The sequence below is a fragment of the Anthonomus grandis genome, chromosome 9 (assembly GCF_022605725.1).
Source record: "Anthonomus grandis grandis chromosome 9, icAntGran1.3, whole genome shotgun sequence".
In the NCBI taxonomy this organism is placed as follows: Eukaryota; Metazoa; Arthropoda; class Insecta; order Coleoptera; family Curculionidae; genus Anthonomus; species Anthonomus grandis.
In genome coordinates this window covers 17,306,327-17,322,143 of record NC_065554.1, presented here as the reverse complement: position 1 = coordinate 17,322,143, position 15,817 = coordinate 17,306,327, and the positions used below count along the sequence as shown (strand labels likewise).

At 27.4% G+C, this 15,817-nt stretch overlaps 1 protein-coding gene across 1 annotated transcript in view; it reads left to right on the top strand.

Moving 5' to 3' along the window:
• The window catches only part of LOC126740528 (acid sphingomyelinase-like phosphodiesterase 3b), a 321,078-nt gene that overhangs the window by 247,919 nt on the left and 57,342 nt on the right, over positions 1-15,817 (top strand). Inside the window, exon 4 of the mRNA XM_050446601.1 lies at positions 15,582-15,790. Within this exon, the coding sequence (XP_050302558.1) occupies positions 15,582-15,790 (209 nt within the window). The remainder of the gene's footprint in view (positions 1-15,581; positions 15,791-15,817) is intronic.

The following is a 15,817-nucleotide window of genomic DNA, read 5'->3' as shown; positions in this document are numbered from 1 at the left end:
ATTAGCGTTTATATAGTTCGTTTATAAATATTTATTATTGAATTTCTTCTGAAGAAAAAAATGTAGCTAAGCTAAATATCATATGAGAAACTATAAAATGAAACTGTAAGCTGCAAAAGTTTCAAGGATAAGTTAAGGGTTTCTTTTTTCTTTCACAAAAATACCGCTGCAGACTAGTGCTTTATCAGGGTTGTGTCGAGTCTCGCTAATTTATTAATGATAGATTTTTAGCTCTAAAGAAAGAGAGCTGAAAAATCAGAATCATGTCATCTTTATTCTTTATGGTCTTTACATGTGTGAGTATCTCTTGTTTCCGTATAGCTGTGTAACAAGCTTTGTTCAGTATAATTAAGTCACATAGATTAAGATGCTTCCGTCCTGCTCATTACAAACTTGCAACTACTAGAAGAACTTTAATCAACTTGTGTCTTGGCCCTTTATAATATTGATGATAATTATTGTTGTATTGGATCGGAAATTCGTGTCTCCTGAGTTACCTCAGAAACATGGTAGGACCTAAATTGGTATGGCTATTTAAATCATTGTCTGTGCTTTTATCTTTAGTAGTTGTATAAGGAATTTTAGGGCAGAATTCTTCAGGAACAAACAACAGAAAAAAAAATTATAAATTTTCAGTTAAGTGTTTCGCGCAAAATCATTAAAAAAGACTTTATAAGATATTAGGAAAAGAGCTAATCAAAATTGTTACGCCCCTATGTTTGTGTTTCACTAAAAAGTTACAGGTTAAGGGTAAACAAAAAGCAATTTTATTTTACCTGCTGTCTCAAATTTTAGATAAGTTCCAATGGAACTTGACGGCAAAGTACCTAGATAAATTTTTAAATTAGTTTTAAACTAGGGTGATTTTAAAATCATTTACATTTAAGGTGTATATTTCATAGTATATATAATAATATAAGAAGCTATGTTTTAGTCACAAATCTCGTATCTGTCTATATATATTTAAAAAGATGACACGTATTTCAGTACAGGTATTTCTTAAGTCAGCATTGTTGAACAACCAATCGTCATTACAAAATTGAGAGCAAGTTGATGACAGGCAAATAAATCTATGCCTATAACCTTTCGAGGGTAAAAACTAATTTTCATACGGTTCTGTATTGTGGTTCTCAAGTTATAAGCAAACATATTCACAGATATTCACATTTGTAGAAAGGGTGACAGTTTAAAAACTTGAAATCGGCATATATTAGGAACAAAAAACATATATATTAAAAAAAACGCTGAAAATAGTTTCTGTTAAACGAATGGAGGACAAAAAAATCATATTATCTTATCTTATCTACAACAAAACCCAACTGCGACTGATACATCATCTTAAAGCTCTTGAAAAATTATTTTCTAATGATACCATAGAGTTTCACACACTCTACACAAACAGAAAATAATTTCCTGAAATCTGGTTTTCTTTAGTATCACTCGACCCCCATTTCTATTTAAGGTTTTATTGGTGTATCTTACCCTCTTAAAGAGGTTGCAGAAAAGGGCGAAATAAAATGTCGGTTTTTTTATCCTCCTTAGTTCAATAGAAACCATCTTTAACGATTTTTTATTAAGTTTTTCACTCCAAATATAAATCCATTTCAAGTTACTCTCTATAATAGGGTATATGTAATAAAATAAAATTTTATAATAACCTTTAACTCTGTACTGTAATATATAATAATATTTTTAAAATTTTCCCTAAAGCCAATTTTCCACTAAACACGTTTTTCCATCTTTTATATCAACATATCTCTCATATCTTACATATTTCAAAGCACTAGCTTACCAAAGATCTTATGTAAAATATCATTTGATATTACTGAAGCAGAGGTGTATAAAGGGTCGTTCATGCGAAGGCTATAAATCTTATATGAAAAGTTCCTAAGTAGATTTTTCTATTGAAAGTACATACCGAATTCCTACACAGAAGCTTGGGAAATACAAGAAAAAGCAAAATCGTCAAAGAAATTCAACAATATTTCTGATAAAAGAATATGTGTACTAAGGACATTTTTGCTTTTTGAATAAGCGGAATTTCTAAATTTATCTTTTATAAGGATAAATATCATTGAAGATATTTTTCCAATATTGTGAGATGCTCCCTTTGTCATTTTTTTTTAAATATTCCGATAGGATTTTGATTAAATATTATATACACAAAACGTATAAAAACGACTTACATTTGTAACATTTTAAAGAACTTTATTTGCAGCCTTTTAAATAAAACGTTCTTTCTCTGTACTTAATTTATTGCTGAAAACTTAAGTTTCTAATGACAAAGTTTCAAACGAATCGGTGCTGTTGTCTCAAATTTCAAAGTTTAGATAAGTTCTAATGGAATCTGATGCTAAAGTACTTAGATAAGGAATCTTAAATTAGTTTTAAACTAGGGCGACAACTAATTTACAACTCGAGTATTTGCTATCAATATGTTGAAATATGTTCTTGAAATATGTCTTTTATTTACACAACCTGTGTTATAAATGTATTTTCTATTTCAAAATTAAAGAAAATCTTGCATTATCGCAAAATATCCTATCAAAGTAACCTGAGTTATATTTAAAAATATTATTTATCTAATCAGTGACTTGTATTTCACTGTGCCATTAGTTTTCCGACAAGTGGTAATAAAACAAGAATTTTTAAATTAATTTTAAACATATATTAAAAAAACTTCTATTAACAAATTTTAAACAAGTCATTGCTGTTATCCCAAAGTTCACATTTTTATTTTTGAGAAAAACTAATGTACAGCTTAAAATTCGTAAACTAAAATATACTTACAAATTGTATAATATTTTAATTCTATAGTTGGTTATTATTTTTAGTTTAAATTTTAAAGTATTTGTGCCACAGTCGTATTCAAAGCTACGAGAGTTTATATTTAAATTTTCTGCCCAATAATGTAAGGACAGTTATTTGTTTTCAAAAATTACTTTACTATATTCCTCGGTGATAATAAATATACCTTTGCGTGAGCTTGAATCCATTTATCTGATACAATTTACTCCGATTAAGATAGTTTTAAAACACAGTTTTAAATGCATTAATAGCTTAGTTTAGGTGCCAAAGAACCGGCCACGTATTTTGTTGCATAAAGAAGTAATTTTGTACTAGATCAGGCCCTAAGAATAACCCATTAATACAACGTTTTAGAAGTGTTTTTTAGCTGACCTGTATATTTCACTATATGATAATTATCTTCGATTAAAATTCTCGTTCGTTGCCGCTTATTCGTTCATAATTCTCTCTCTGCATTATTCTAATATTATGTTAACACATGTACAGTTATTCTTAAGAATTAGGGAATAACTTGCTTCGATATGGTTTGTACATGAATCACTTTTATCAGACTTAGCTCATCTTGAGAGACTCTTAGAAAGTTGATACGAGCATCTTTTTGAACTGTCACTAAATTATGTGGGATTCAACATAAACAAATTTTTTTCTTCTTTCAATCTTATTGATGCTCGAAATTCTAATCCCCAAGCATGCTTTATGCTTGTCTCAAGATAAGTCACTTGGCGATTTTTATTTAGTAAGACTTGCACAGTGTCACTGTTTTCTGGAATAACAACTGAGAGAATGACATCCACGATATAATTCATTATATCAGCGCTGTAGAATACTGCGAAGGATAGTGCTTTATTGCTAAAAGTAAAAGACAACAAGATTATTCGTAAAGGTTATTCAAGAATATTTCTCTCTTGACAATTCACGTCGAAAGTCGTAAAAAATCATGTCACGAAAGTGTTTACGAGCAAACTCTTTTTTCGCTAAGAGGAAATTTTTGAGTCGCTAAAAATAATGCAAGTTACTCGTAAATGACAAAATGTGCTAAAGAAGGTAAGTGTCTAAATGGCCAAACTTTTAGATGAAAACGTCAAATAGCTCCTAAAGGACGTGTTTCTAAGGCTCAAAATATAAATAGCAACCCTCGTATTAAATATGAGGGTCGTCAGTATAAACTTGTAAATATTGTTTTGGGGTCTTGTACCTTTAGGGTTTTGTTTACTATATGACTTTTTCCTTTTGTAATATTTAATAAATGATTAATTTATGGAAAAATTGCTACTAAATAGATTCCTAAAAAAATGTATAAATATTAAACAAATCTTGGTAAAGTTTAATGTGCTCCTGTAATATAAAATGCAAAAGAATATCAATCAATAGAACCCGAATTAATTTTTTTAAAATAATTTCTTTATCTTTTTTAAGGATATTTTTACAACTTGAAATACTTAAATGGAGTATTTACTAATTTATATATATAAAATAAATTGTAGATTTTTTGAAGCTAAAACAATTACATAGATCCATATTCATTCATTTACTTTACAAAAAAGTATTTTCTAGGAAATATTTTTGTATGAAACCCATATTTCTGGGTCTCTTGCTTTCTGGTATAAAATTAAAAAATTAGGAAATTATTATATTTTCATTAAATGTCAAGATTTTTAAGGATCACTAAAAAATATTTTTGAATACCCTTTTTTATGCGCAAACAAAATTGTGACTTAGTGAGAATTGTGTGTATTAATTTTTAAGATAAAACTAGCTTTTCAGCCAGGATCGCCAGTGCTTAAAAATTTGACTTTCTTTAGAATAAATGAAAAGCTTTGAATTATCTTATTATCTAAAATCGTCTTAACTAAAACAGTGTTGGTTTTAGAGAAATTTGATTACTACGTTTTCTAGAGATTACTTAAAAGTCTAGAAATTTAAAATGAAAAAAAATGAAAATATAAACGCACTAACTTAAGTTATATTTAACCCCCAAAAAAATATTTTTTAAGATTAATTGCATAAAGTCATTTTTGTCAGGTTAGTTTTAGGTATCTGAGCTACAACAATTTTATTCAGCCAAATTTAAAGTTTTCGCAATAAACTAAAGACGAACAATAATTTTTAAATTATTTTCAGTATTTTTTTTATAAAACTTTAAGCTATAAATAATATATGCAATTTTTTTGCAAAATCAAAGAAACCACTACATATTATGTAAATTTTATTTTTATTAAAAACCAATTTGTAAAAAAAATATTCTCAATCATTTGTGAGCCGTTTGAAGTACTTGAAATGAATTTGTTACCTAAAAAAAACATGCTTTTTACCATGCGTTTGACTATTTTTCAATAAATTGTTACCCTGAACTTCTTCATTTTATTTTTTAATTTATTATCATATCATATAGCCTTTAGCCAAGCTCTATCAAATATTTTGTAATTCCTTGAAAATAATATTAAGAGGGGGTTTTGAAGATAAGCTCTATAAAAAAAATTATCGTAAGTTTAAAATTGTTCGTTTTAAACAAATTTTCAGTTATAGTTTCCACAAGATTTGAGAATGTGGAGTGTACTTCTGTCAGGAATCGTTAATAGCATAAGGCAAAATATTACGTAAAAAATGAGTTAAAAGTTACAATTAGCATATTAAATAACTTCAGAAAAATAATAAATGCAATAATGTTACAAAGAAACTAATGAATTATCATAAAATATACTAACTAATTGCTTAGTAATGGCTTAGCCTAGGAACTTATATTTATTACAGTAAGCCACTTATTTTCCTTATTAATAAAAATAGATTTCTTATTTATTTTAGAAATGCGGACAGAGTGAATTTCTTAGGTGAATTTAAATTTTAAGTATGATGTACTTTAGTCAAAAGGCAGAAGTTTTGAGGTGGATAATATACTATTTTTAATTTTTTTTACAGAAAATATAATATATTAATAATAGTCCAAACTAAGAAAATCTAAAAAATAATTGCATTGGATAACGTTTGTTGCGTTGGTTCAAAATCTCATAAGTTTCAACAAGAAGTTCTAAAATTATGCTCTTTTACTGTAGTAGCATCTAAAAAGAATGTCTTTTATTTAAGTGTCCATTCATAAGAAAATCTAAAATTGTAAAAATGAATAGAAATAATCCTATAAAAAACAATTCATACAGGTATCACGAACAGGAAAATCAATCAATCAATCAATATACGCTTTATTGTCATAAAAGTAAATGTGTTGACAAATCTGTAAAAAAGAAAAACATATACACAAACATGTAAAAAGGTTATTTAGCATGCTATTGTTCATCATCCTAAAGGCATTCTGCTTCCATGAATATGGTTTAGCTATACCGGTAAAACCAACAACATCCCCATTCTTCAGAATACTCCTCCAAGACTCTGAACCAAAACATACAAAGCTAATGTAATGTCAAGAGTATCAATATGTATAACACAAACAGATATTATTCACTCCCGAAATATACAATTTTATTAAATGTTAAACTGTAAAAAAAAAAATTAATCACAGAAATAAATTAGGCGAAATGATATGGTGTAAAAAATATAAAGAAAATACCTAAAGTCCTGCAAGAAAAAGGTAAAAATGTCTAAAATCTATCCGACAAAAAATCAGTTATTTTATAATAGCCCTTTGCAACTAAGAGTTTACAAAAAAGAAAGATATACAGGTGTAACAAACAGGAGCGAACCGATATTGCCGGAAAAAAATAAAGCATCTGCAATAAGATAATTTAGAAGTTATTGTTTTTTGTCCTTTTTATCTTTGGTATAAACGAAAATAAAAATATACATATATCAAAATGGTCTAGGGGAGAAAAGTACTAAAAAACAATTAAATAAATTATTATTTGAAAATATTTAAATTAAATATATCTGAATTGATTTTGGAAACACTGCTGAATATTAATTTACCAAAAATTCATCGTACTATACCAGTAAATTTATAATATAATTTAAAGAAGTAAAATATCAAAAATTCGAAGTAATAAATTTTAAAGAAAAGTTAATAAAAATGAAAAAGTCCAAAATCCCTGAAAATGACAAGCTTGTATGACTGTTCTGCTGGTATAAATATAAGCTCGATATCTGTTTGTCATGCTCTTAATTAAGCTGACAATATCGTTTGCTCAATATATAGCTATTGCTCTTCCATACAGTTCAGCAACTCTGTCCTTCACCTTAAACACGCCTTTTCAACATATCCCAATTAGGGATTGTGCAGGCTATAGCAATACTTGAATGTTGTGTTTCTCTAACAAGTTCCCACCGGTTCTTGTAACATGCAGATATGTACTTCATAAATTCTGTAGCGCATGGATGAACAACGAGTTCCAAAATTCAATTTGATTTTTTATTTGCTAATAAAAACCCTTCAATAGGAACTAGATTAGTCCGAAAACCTATCGAAACTCCAGCCCAAACCATTAAAGTTCTGCCTTGATACCTGTCAACTTTTTGAACGTTTTAAAAAAAAAAATGCGTAGTGAAGTGTTCGTAATACCTTCAGCCTTCTTCAATCAGGATGTGAATAAAATCTTGATTTATAGGTGCACAGAATGATTCTTTACGCTGTTGTCAATTCTGATGTTCTTCGGCCCATCTCAATCTCCTTGGGCAATTTCCACTGAATAGTATTTGCGCTCTAACAATGCATCTGACATAAACATTAATTTCATGTAAGGTTTTTTTTTTTTGAAAATGCAATTTGTAAAATACAAAAATGTTAGATTTAATAAACACAGTATACTTTAAAGGTAATGGTCTCAAGAATCTTAGCCTATATTACAGTTTGTCAAAATTAAAAACAAAAAAATTACCATAATACTACTTTCCTACTTAAATCTAAACACAACTTAATTTTTGTTCTGTTTTTTGCTCAAATTTCATTATATATAATGCTTAATATAAATGATTTTTTAGACCTATATTAGTTTTTACTGCACTTTAATGAAATAAATTAAATTCAGCTTTAGTATTAAAAATATGTACATATTTCTTATTGTTTGAGCGGTGAAACTAACGCAATGAACATTTTGATGCTTACTTTTTAGTAAGTGGGCAGTTATATTGGGGTTTTGTAATTTCTGAAAGCGAATAAATCTGTATATATCATGTATATATTCTGTTGCTCTTGGTGGACCTGTTTATATTTATTTCATATTACCGGTCTCTTTAAATCTCTTTCACAACTTTCCTGTAGTACTTCTGGTAGAATTTATAGCTTCTACGAAGGGGCGCGGATGTTGATACCAACAACGTATTTATATTTTACGATCAAGACGATTAAAACAAATTCTCATTACACTGAGAACAAAAATTGTATAATACATTTTTCAGTTAACCGAATACGCCTTGAAGAATTTGGACTATTTATTTAATATGCGATTAGATATGTTTAAAGAAATTTTCAACAAATAATAAACGCAATTTGTCTTAGAAATGCTTGGTTCAAAATATTAAATTAATATCAGGTTATTTACGATTCAAAAAAATCGAACGAAGTTATGTCTGGTGAACAATGAGCCACGAAACTGTTGTATGTGATCCTATGAATTTTCGCAGAAATCTATTCGGCAGATACTCATGCACGATTACGGCATTGTGCGCAGAAGCACCACTTGGCTCTAATTAACAGTTTCTAACCTTTGCAAGCGGTAAGTTGTCCAAGGATTCATCCAAATCGCATTCCAATAATTGGCGATAATAATCCGGTTAAGAAATTTTTTGTAAGAAAAGGGGTCTATTAAATCTGTTTAAAAAATCCCAACCCACAAATTAAAATCAAAACGGTGCTAATGTGTGTTATTTGGTTGATTGAGGAATTAACGCTTGACCAATAATGGATTATTCTTCAGTTAAAAGTTCCATTATGTGTAACCATACTCTCGTCCGACTAGATAATCCTTTGGGGACATGTTTCATCTTCCTGACATTTCGCTTTTCCTTCCTCTGCCTTGACTGATTCTGAATTTGATCTAGTGGAATTTTTGTTTTTTTTTTCAAAATGTAATTAGCAGTAGATTTCGGTATTCCAGCGGTATTTTTAATTTTTCTAACAGATATTTCGGGATTTTTAGTTACAGCTAATACATTATTTTCTTTTTCTTTAATACAGGGCTTATTATTTCTTGACGATACTGGTTTCTTGAATGTACCATACTGCTTAAGATTCGAAGCCAATCCTCCCAACACTTTGGTACTGGATTATTTTTTCTTTAAAGAGGTATTTACATACGACCAGCTTCAACGGTGTTGCTGTAACATAAGATATATCACTTTATAATAGCGCCGAAAAAAAATAAAAACGAAATTGGCAAATTTTGTTTTTTTTTTGGCATATATTCGGAACTAAACTCGGCATTTTTAAACTTTCTAAATAGTATATTGTTAGTCTTGAGAATGCGCAATTTTTCTCTACTTTAACAATCTTTGTACCTCGATTGTTTCTTAAGATCTCATGATATACATCCTTATAATGGACACACTGTATAAATGATGATTTTTACGTTTTTTTGACAAACAAAAAAAACAAATTTTTTTAAAATCCTTACTTTCATTAGAATTGTAAATTTGGTCGAAGTCGGTCGCTAATTTGTAAAGCTTGTCAAACTTTGCCGCAACCGCTAAACTTGAAGAAAGTTTCGTGCTTTAAATGACCGACTCCCGCCTTTCTAATTATTTGTCATCAAAATTCAGCAGAATCTCTGAAATAAGTAATCAGCAAACAACACAAATTTGTAGCTGGATGCCGTTCTGTGTGCTTTGACTGTTCGCCCGTGAAACTGAATATCTTTGTTCAGCTGATTAGTTTTGATGTGTTGTGTCAGCTGGATTATATTATGTTCTCGTTGTTAATAAGAACATGCAATATAATTATTAGTATAGCAATTTGGTTTATTCTGTTTGACAAAACAAATGTTAATAAAAGAAAAAAAGTGTATATTTCAAAAACTTTAAACTTGCATAAAATCCGGTAGGTTGCATTTGAAATTTTAAATCGAATATCCCAAATCTTTGTCAAACTTTTGGTGCACACCACCAGAATAATTTTAAAACTTTCCAAGGAATCTATTGACCGAGTCCGCTTTCCTGTTCTTTTGACCGTGACAATCGGTTTTCCGTAAAGTTCTTTATATGCGGGGTAACTTTCGAGAACTGATATATTTTTAACTGGGGCTTAAGTTAGATCTACATATTTTCGTATAAAGGAGTCAAGGAAGGATAAAACATTGAGAAATCAATATAGAAAAATTGAATTTTGAACGAAAGAGCAGAGTGTCTCTTAGGGTTGATAGACCAATCAGACATAACAAAAATAATAAATGTAGAATTATTTTAGCTTACAGAAAATTCTTTTAAACACGTGATAAAAAATCATGTCATAATCAATCAATCATAATCTTGCGTGGAAATACGAAATATGAGAATTAAATGAAAAGTGATATATGTAAATTTTAGAACTACTTTTATACTAATAAAATCCAATAAAGAAAATACAAATTTAAAAAAAAACATTATAGAAATACAAAAAATATACTTTTTTTTATATATGAAATATTTTTATTTATAAGTTAAATAAATATATTTTCTTTAAACAAATATGATTACATCTAGACGAATAAAAGTTTTTTTCTTATATTCTTTTCTTATTTTTTTCAATTAACCATTCTATAGGTCTTAATCTTCTCATATTCATTGCGGCTTTTTTTTTATATTTTTAAGTTACAAAAAAATCAAATTGTATGTATTTTACGTTCAATTTAATAAGGTCTTATTTATCTCTAAACATTTCAAATATGTTTATCTAAAAAAGTATTATTTAAAATACGACAGCTAACAAGGGAAACATTTATTCTAGTTATCCAAATATTTTCAGAAAAAGCAACCCTCCTTACTACCTTGTTTTTGGAAAATATTTGACTTTATCTTCTACCCCATTTAAGACCTGAAAATGGGTATTTGTTTTGAGTATTATGTTCATATTTTCTTATTTAAATACTTGAACTGAAAGGTACAAGGAAAGCAACATATTTCTCCGATCAGATTCTTAAAACTTACTTAAACGTATTACCTTTAAAATTTTTAGTGTATATATTTTATTAAGAATTATCATGTTAGTATCATTTAGATTTATTGACATCATAAGGCATAACTTAACTCGATGTGATCTCCATATTAAAAAAAAGTTATTTACTCTCTATGTATATATTTATATGACTTATACTATATATCTATATGAGCCCTATGTATATGCGCTGGTTAGTATTCATTCAACAAGCATTTAATATGTCTGGATCTTGTTATTTCTAAATTTGTAAGGTATGAAATATTTTATTAATTATTTTAAGTTACATAATATATTAATCCTATGGTTAGAGCCTTTGGTGTGACAGTTAAATTACATCAGTTAGTCACGCCAAACATAATTTATTTTAGTCAGAACAAAAAATATAAATAGGTGACTTAGTTATGACAACCTGAAAGGCAAAAATTTCGAAAGATGACCTAAGTAAATTATGTCTCATGATTATCTTATACTAAGATTTTTTTACATTAAATTTAATATTATGATAGTAATAGGTCAACGTAATTTGGAAATGAATGTAGTTATTTTTTAAGGAAATATAGTCCACACTAAGAAAATTTTAAAAATAATTGCATTGGTAATGTATAAAAAATAATGTCTCATTTAACCACTCATTTTAAAGTCCGAAATTTTATTAATTTTATTAATAAGAATATTTTTATGAAAAAGAAAATATTTTTAAGAAAACTCTCTACAATACTTATTTTTAAATCAAATTAGTTTCAATAAGAAACTCTAAATTATTGCCTTTTTTAAGTAATAGTGCCTTAGAAGAATGTCTTTTATTTAAAAGTTTGCACTTACTAGAAAGTTCAAAACCTCAAAAAAGATAAAGGGACAATGCTATGAAATAAACATCAGAATATGCTCTAGAATCATATCTACAAATTTTTCTTGGAATATAAATCAATTTAAATGAAAATTTGTGTCTTTTTTATTTGTTTTGTTGATAATATAGACAAGATTTTAATTTAAAAAAAAAGTTATGTTAGAATGTTGAATAATAAAATTGATTTTATTAATTAATTTAATTTTTAATAAAATAAGTAGGTTTTTTTAAGTAAATTCAAATAACTATTAGCCTAATAAAAGTTTATTTTCTGTATTCTTTTACTATTTTTCCCAATTAACTATCCTGTCAATCTAAATCTTCTTATATTTATTGCCTTTTTTTAAGAAAGTTTAAAGAGGTAAAGTTCTAAAAAAATCAATTGTATGCATTTTGCGTTAAAGTCAATAAGGTCTGATTCATCTATAAATATTTAAAATATATTTATGTAGAAAAGTTGTATCGAAAATATGACAGCCAACAAGGGAAATATTTATTGTAGTAATCCAAATGTTTTCAGGAAAAGCAACCCTCCTTATTACCTTGCTTCTGGAAAAAATTGTACTTTATCTTTTACCCTATTTAAGACCTGGAAACGGGTATTAGCTTTGAGTATTATGTCCATATTTCCTTGTTTAATTATTTTAACTGAAAAATACAAGAAAAGCAAAACGTTTCTCCGATTAGCTTCTTTAAACTGACTTAAACGTTTTACCTAAAAAAAATTACTTTTTTATATTTGATTACGAATTACCAATTTCATATTATTTTAAAAAATATTTAGATTTATTAAAATTTTAAGGCATAACTCAACTGGATATAATTTTAAAATGATTAGGACTAATTAATATTACGTTCCTATAAATCATTTGAGCGCTGTATATGATTAGTATTTACTCAATAGTTATTTAGTATGCAATGTGAGTATGAACTTGAATCACATTAGTTTTACCTTAATCAAAACTGTTTATTTTACTCTTGATATGTGATTCACTAATGATTTTGCTAGGATTTTTAAGAGAATTATATTGTTGGCAAAATACATGTCAAGAGTAAATTAAAGAGTTTGGTTGGTATTAAATCTGGTTTAAATTATATAATATAATTATTTATTTTAAAAGAGTAAGCAATACCGCAAAGTTTGGCTGATTACAATCGAATTTTAATTTTTTAAAAACCAATTTTGCCGGCAAAATGATCAAAATTCAATGAAGCTTATAAAGCTTTAGGTTTATTTTAATTTTATCGAGAAATCGTATTAAATATTATCATTATAGTAATGATAATTTGTAAAACGCTGATTTGGTAATATAATGCCTAAATTGCAATTTCCTATTTAATTTACTTTATACCTTCTATAAATAGAATATTTCGAGATTAAACAAAAAAAAGAAGATATTTTTTTCCAGTTAAAGCCTGAAGTAGTTTTTATGTATTTCTATTTTGAATGAACTAAAAGAGTAAACCATTTTTTTTAAGTTAAAAAAATGAACATTGCAAAGCATATTTTTAAAAATATAAATAAATAATTGCTCAAATAATCTATTGTAATATTGTTAGTATTTAACACAAGTATATTTTATTTCTTTATGCTTTTAATGTCTGATCGTAAAGCGTTTTATGTGCATATATTTGCTTGTATTTTAAATTACTTTACTACAATGTATTGAAACCCATAAAGCCATTTTAAGACTGCTTCAAATAAAACTGAATAGGATTTAGAGAAATTACTTTACCAGAAGATAAACGCAATTAAGCTGCAGTCATATATAATCTATATATTTTTTATACAGAAAAATCTATAAGACAAGAAATAAAGGCAATTCAAAATTATTTAATTCAAAAAACTCAACAATTTACCTTTAAGGGGTAAACCGATACAACCAAGGGGGACAATAAAATAAATGTGAAAATTTCAAACAATAAGATACCAATAAATGCATTTTAAATTAAATTGACCGCAATTGAGAAATTTAAAAACTTGAAAAAGAATAAATAAAAAAATATTGTTTTATTAATTTCACACCCGCTAACTTAGTCGTAATTTTAAAAATTCATTAATTTTTTGTCAGGTAATTTTTTTTTCAATTTTTATCAGCTACCATAGTTTAAATTTTTAAGACTCGTAAATAGAAAAATAATAAATTTTATTTTATATTTTTATTGAATACAAGAATATTATTATTTCAGCTGTGATTTCAATCATTTATTAGCTGCTGGTTAGTAAAAAAGTGTTCTTCACTTTTCGACTAAGCACAGTATCGATTTTAGCAGTATGTAATTTTAAACGCTCTGCTACCAGGAACAGTATTAAAAAATTATTTTTTAATCTGTTCCGGTGAAACGGCTTTGGTTAGATAACATCATTAACTCAGCTATAATTTTAAGAGTTTACTGGAAAGTGCAAAAAGTGTTTTTTTACTTAATTAAGAGATGATGAAAAATTGATCTTAATCGAGATTGCAAAGATATATCCGCTTATATCAAATATAATAAAATGCGCTTTTTTGTAGCCTTAAATATGATAAAATTTCTGTTTTAAAAGAATATCTATTCTATAGTTAATAAACAAACCTCTTTTTTGTCTTATTGGCTTAACTGCTAATAATTATTTTTATAAACATTAAAATGATAAACTTATAATTTTGTATAATTATACTATTTTCTTTATAGTAGGTATTATATTATTATATAAGCATATACCAATATGAGTTTAATATTAAAGATAACATAGGTTCATTTTTTAAAAAAACATTTAAAAATTATTCCTTTTAACAAAAAATCCTAACTAGACACAAAAAGTATATTATACACACTAACTAAATGTATGTATCAAAGTCGCTTACCGAACCGGTACTCTCAATACGTTTTTTTCTGAAAATGACGCCAATACATATATACTCAAGCATCAATTTTTTATAGAAATTAATGAAATATATTTTTAAAGTCATCACAGTTGTCCATTTTTTCTTTCGCTTTAATGTAAAGATTTTAATATTTCTTTATTTAAATTAAGGTGGTCTACTAAAATTGACATATCTCGTACAGACAATCACAATCTCGAAATCACTACACTCCCGTATATTTTCATAAAACAGATATCTAAGTTATTGTTTTTTCAAAATAAAACTTGAGTCATGAGAAACCTTAACAAAGATAATGTAACGTCATTTGTATACACATTTTAGTGCGAATTTCAATTTTTAATTAACTTACAATAATTAAGTTACATAAGCTAAAAACGGAATAATAGTGTTCCAACACTCCTTTTCTACTAGGTAGAGTTTAAATCAATTTAACGCAGAAAAGCCCGAGATGTGCAGCGTATTGCATTTTAACAAGGACAATTGGGAAATCGGTGACGCATTGTCATTCTTTCTTTACCCTAAGTTTTTGGTCATAAATTATGGCATATTAAAGTATGGGTGGGAACTTTTGACTTGCATGATTATTTTAAAATTTTGTACATTCCTGACTCTTCTACATTTCTGTCAAATTTTGAAGGTCACAAAAAGTAGTACCTAAAAAAGTTCATCCTCAATGTCCTTAACTTTGTAATCCCACGACCCTCCAACCAGGGCTAAATCCAAGTTTTTTGTCCAAATAAAATTATATTTTTTTTTAAATTTGATGTAAAACTAGATAACAAGAAGTTGGCAATTTTAACGTATACCTTCTTTTATCACCCTACACCTATTTACATACATATAGATCCATAATTTACCTTTGCGCTACCTTAAATTCCAAAAAAATATTTATTGGCCTCCCCTTGAGTCATTTATTTAATAGCCTAAAGTGTAGTTTTATGGCACGTTAAAAGGCTTCAGCAATAAAAATAAATTACTTTATTTTTAGGGACGCGATATCCCATCATGCAATGCGACACCTAAAAGAAGAAAAGCAACTGGAAATTATCCAAAATGTGACTGATTTGCTACGAAAGACGTTTTCATCGCAGTTTGTTTTTCCTGCCTTGGGACATGACGATCCTTTGCCAAGAAAGGAATTGGGAAAAATGTGGAGGCAATGGCTGCCGACTGACGCTATGAAAATGTTCGAAACAGGTATTTAATCTATGTTAACCCTTAACA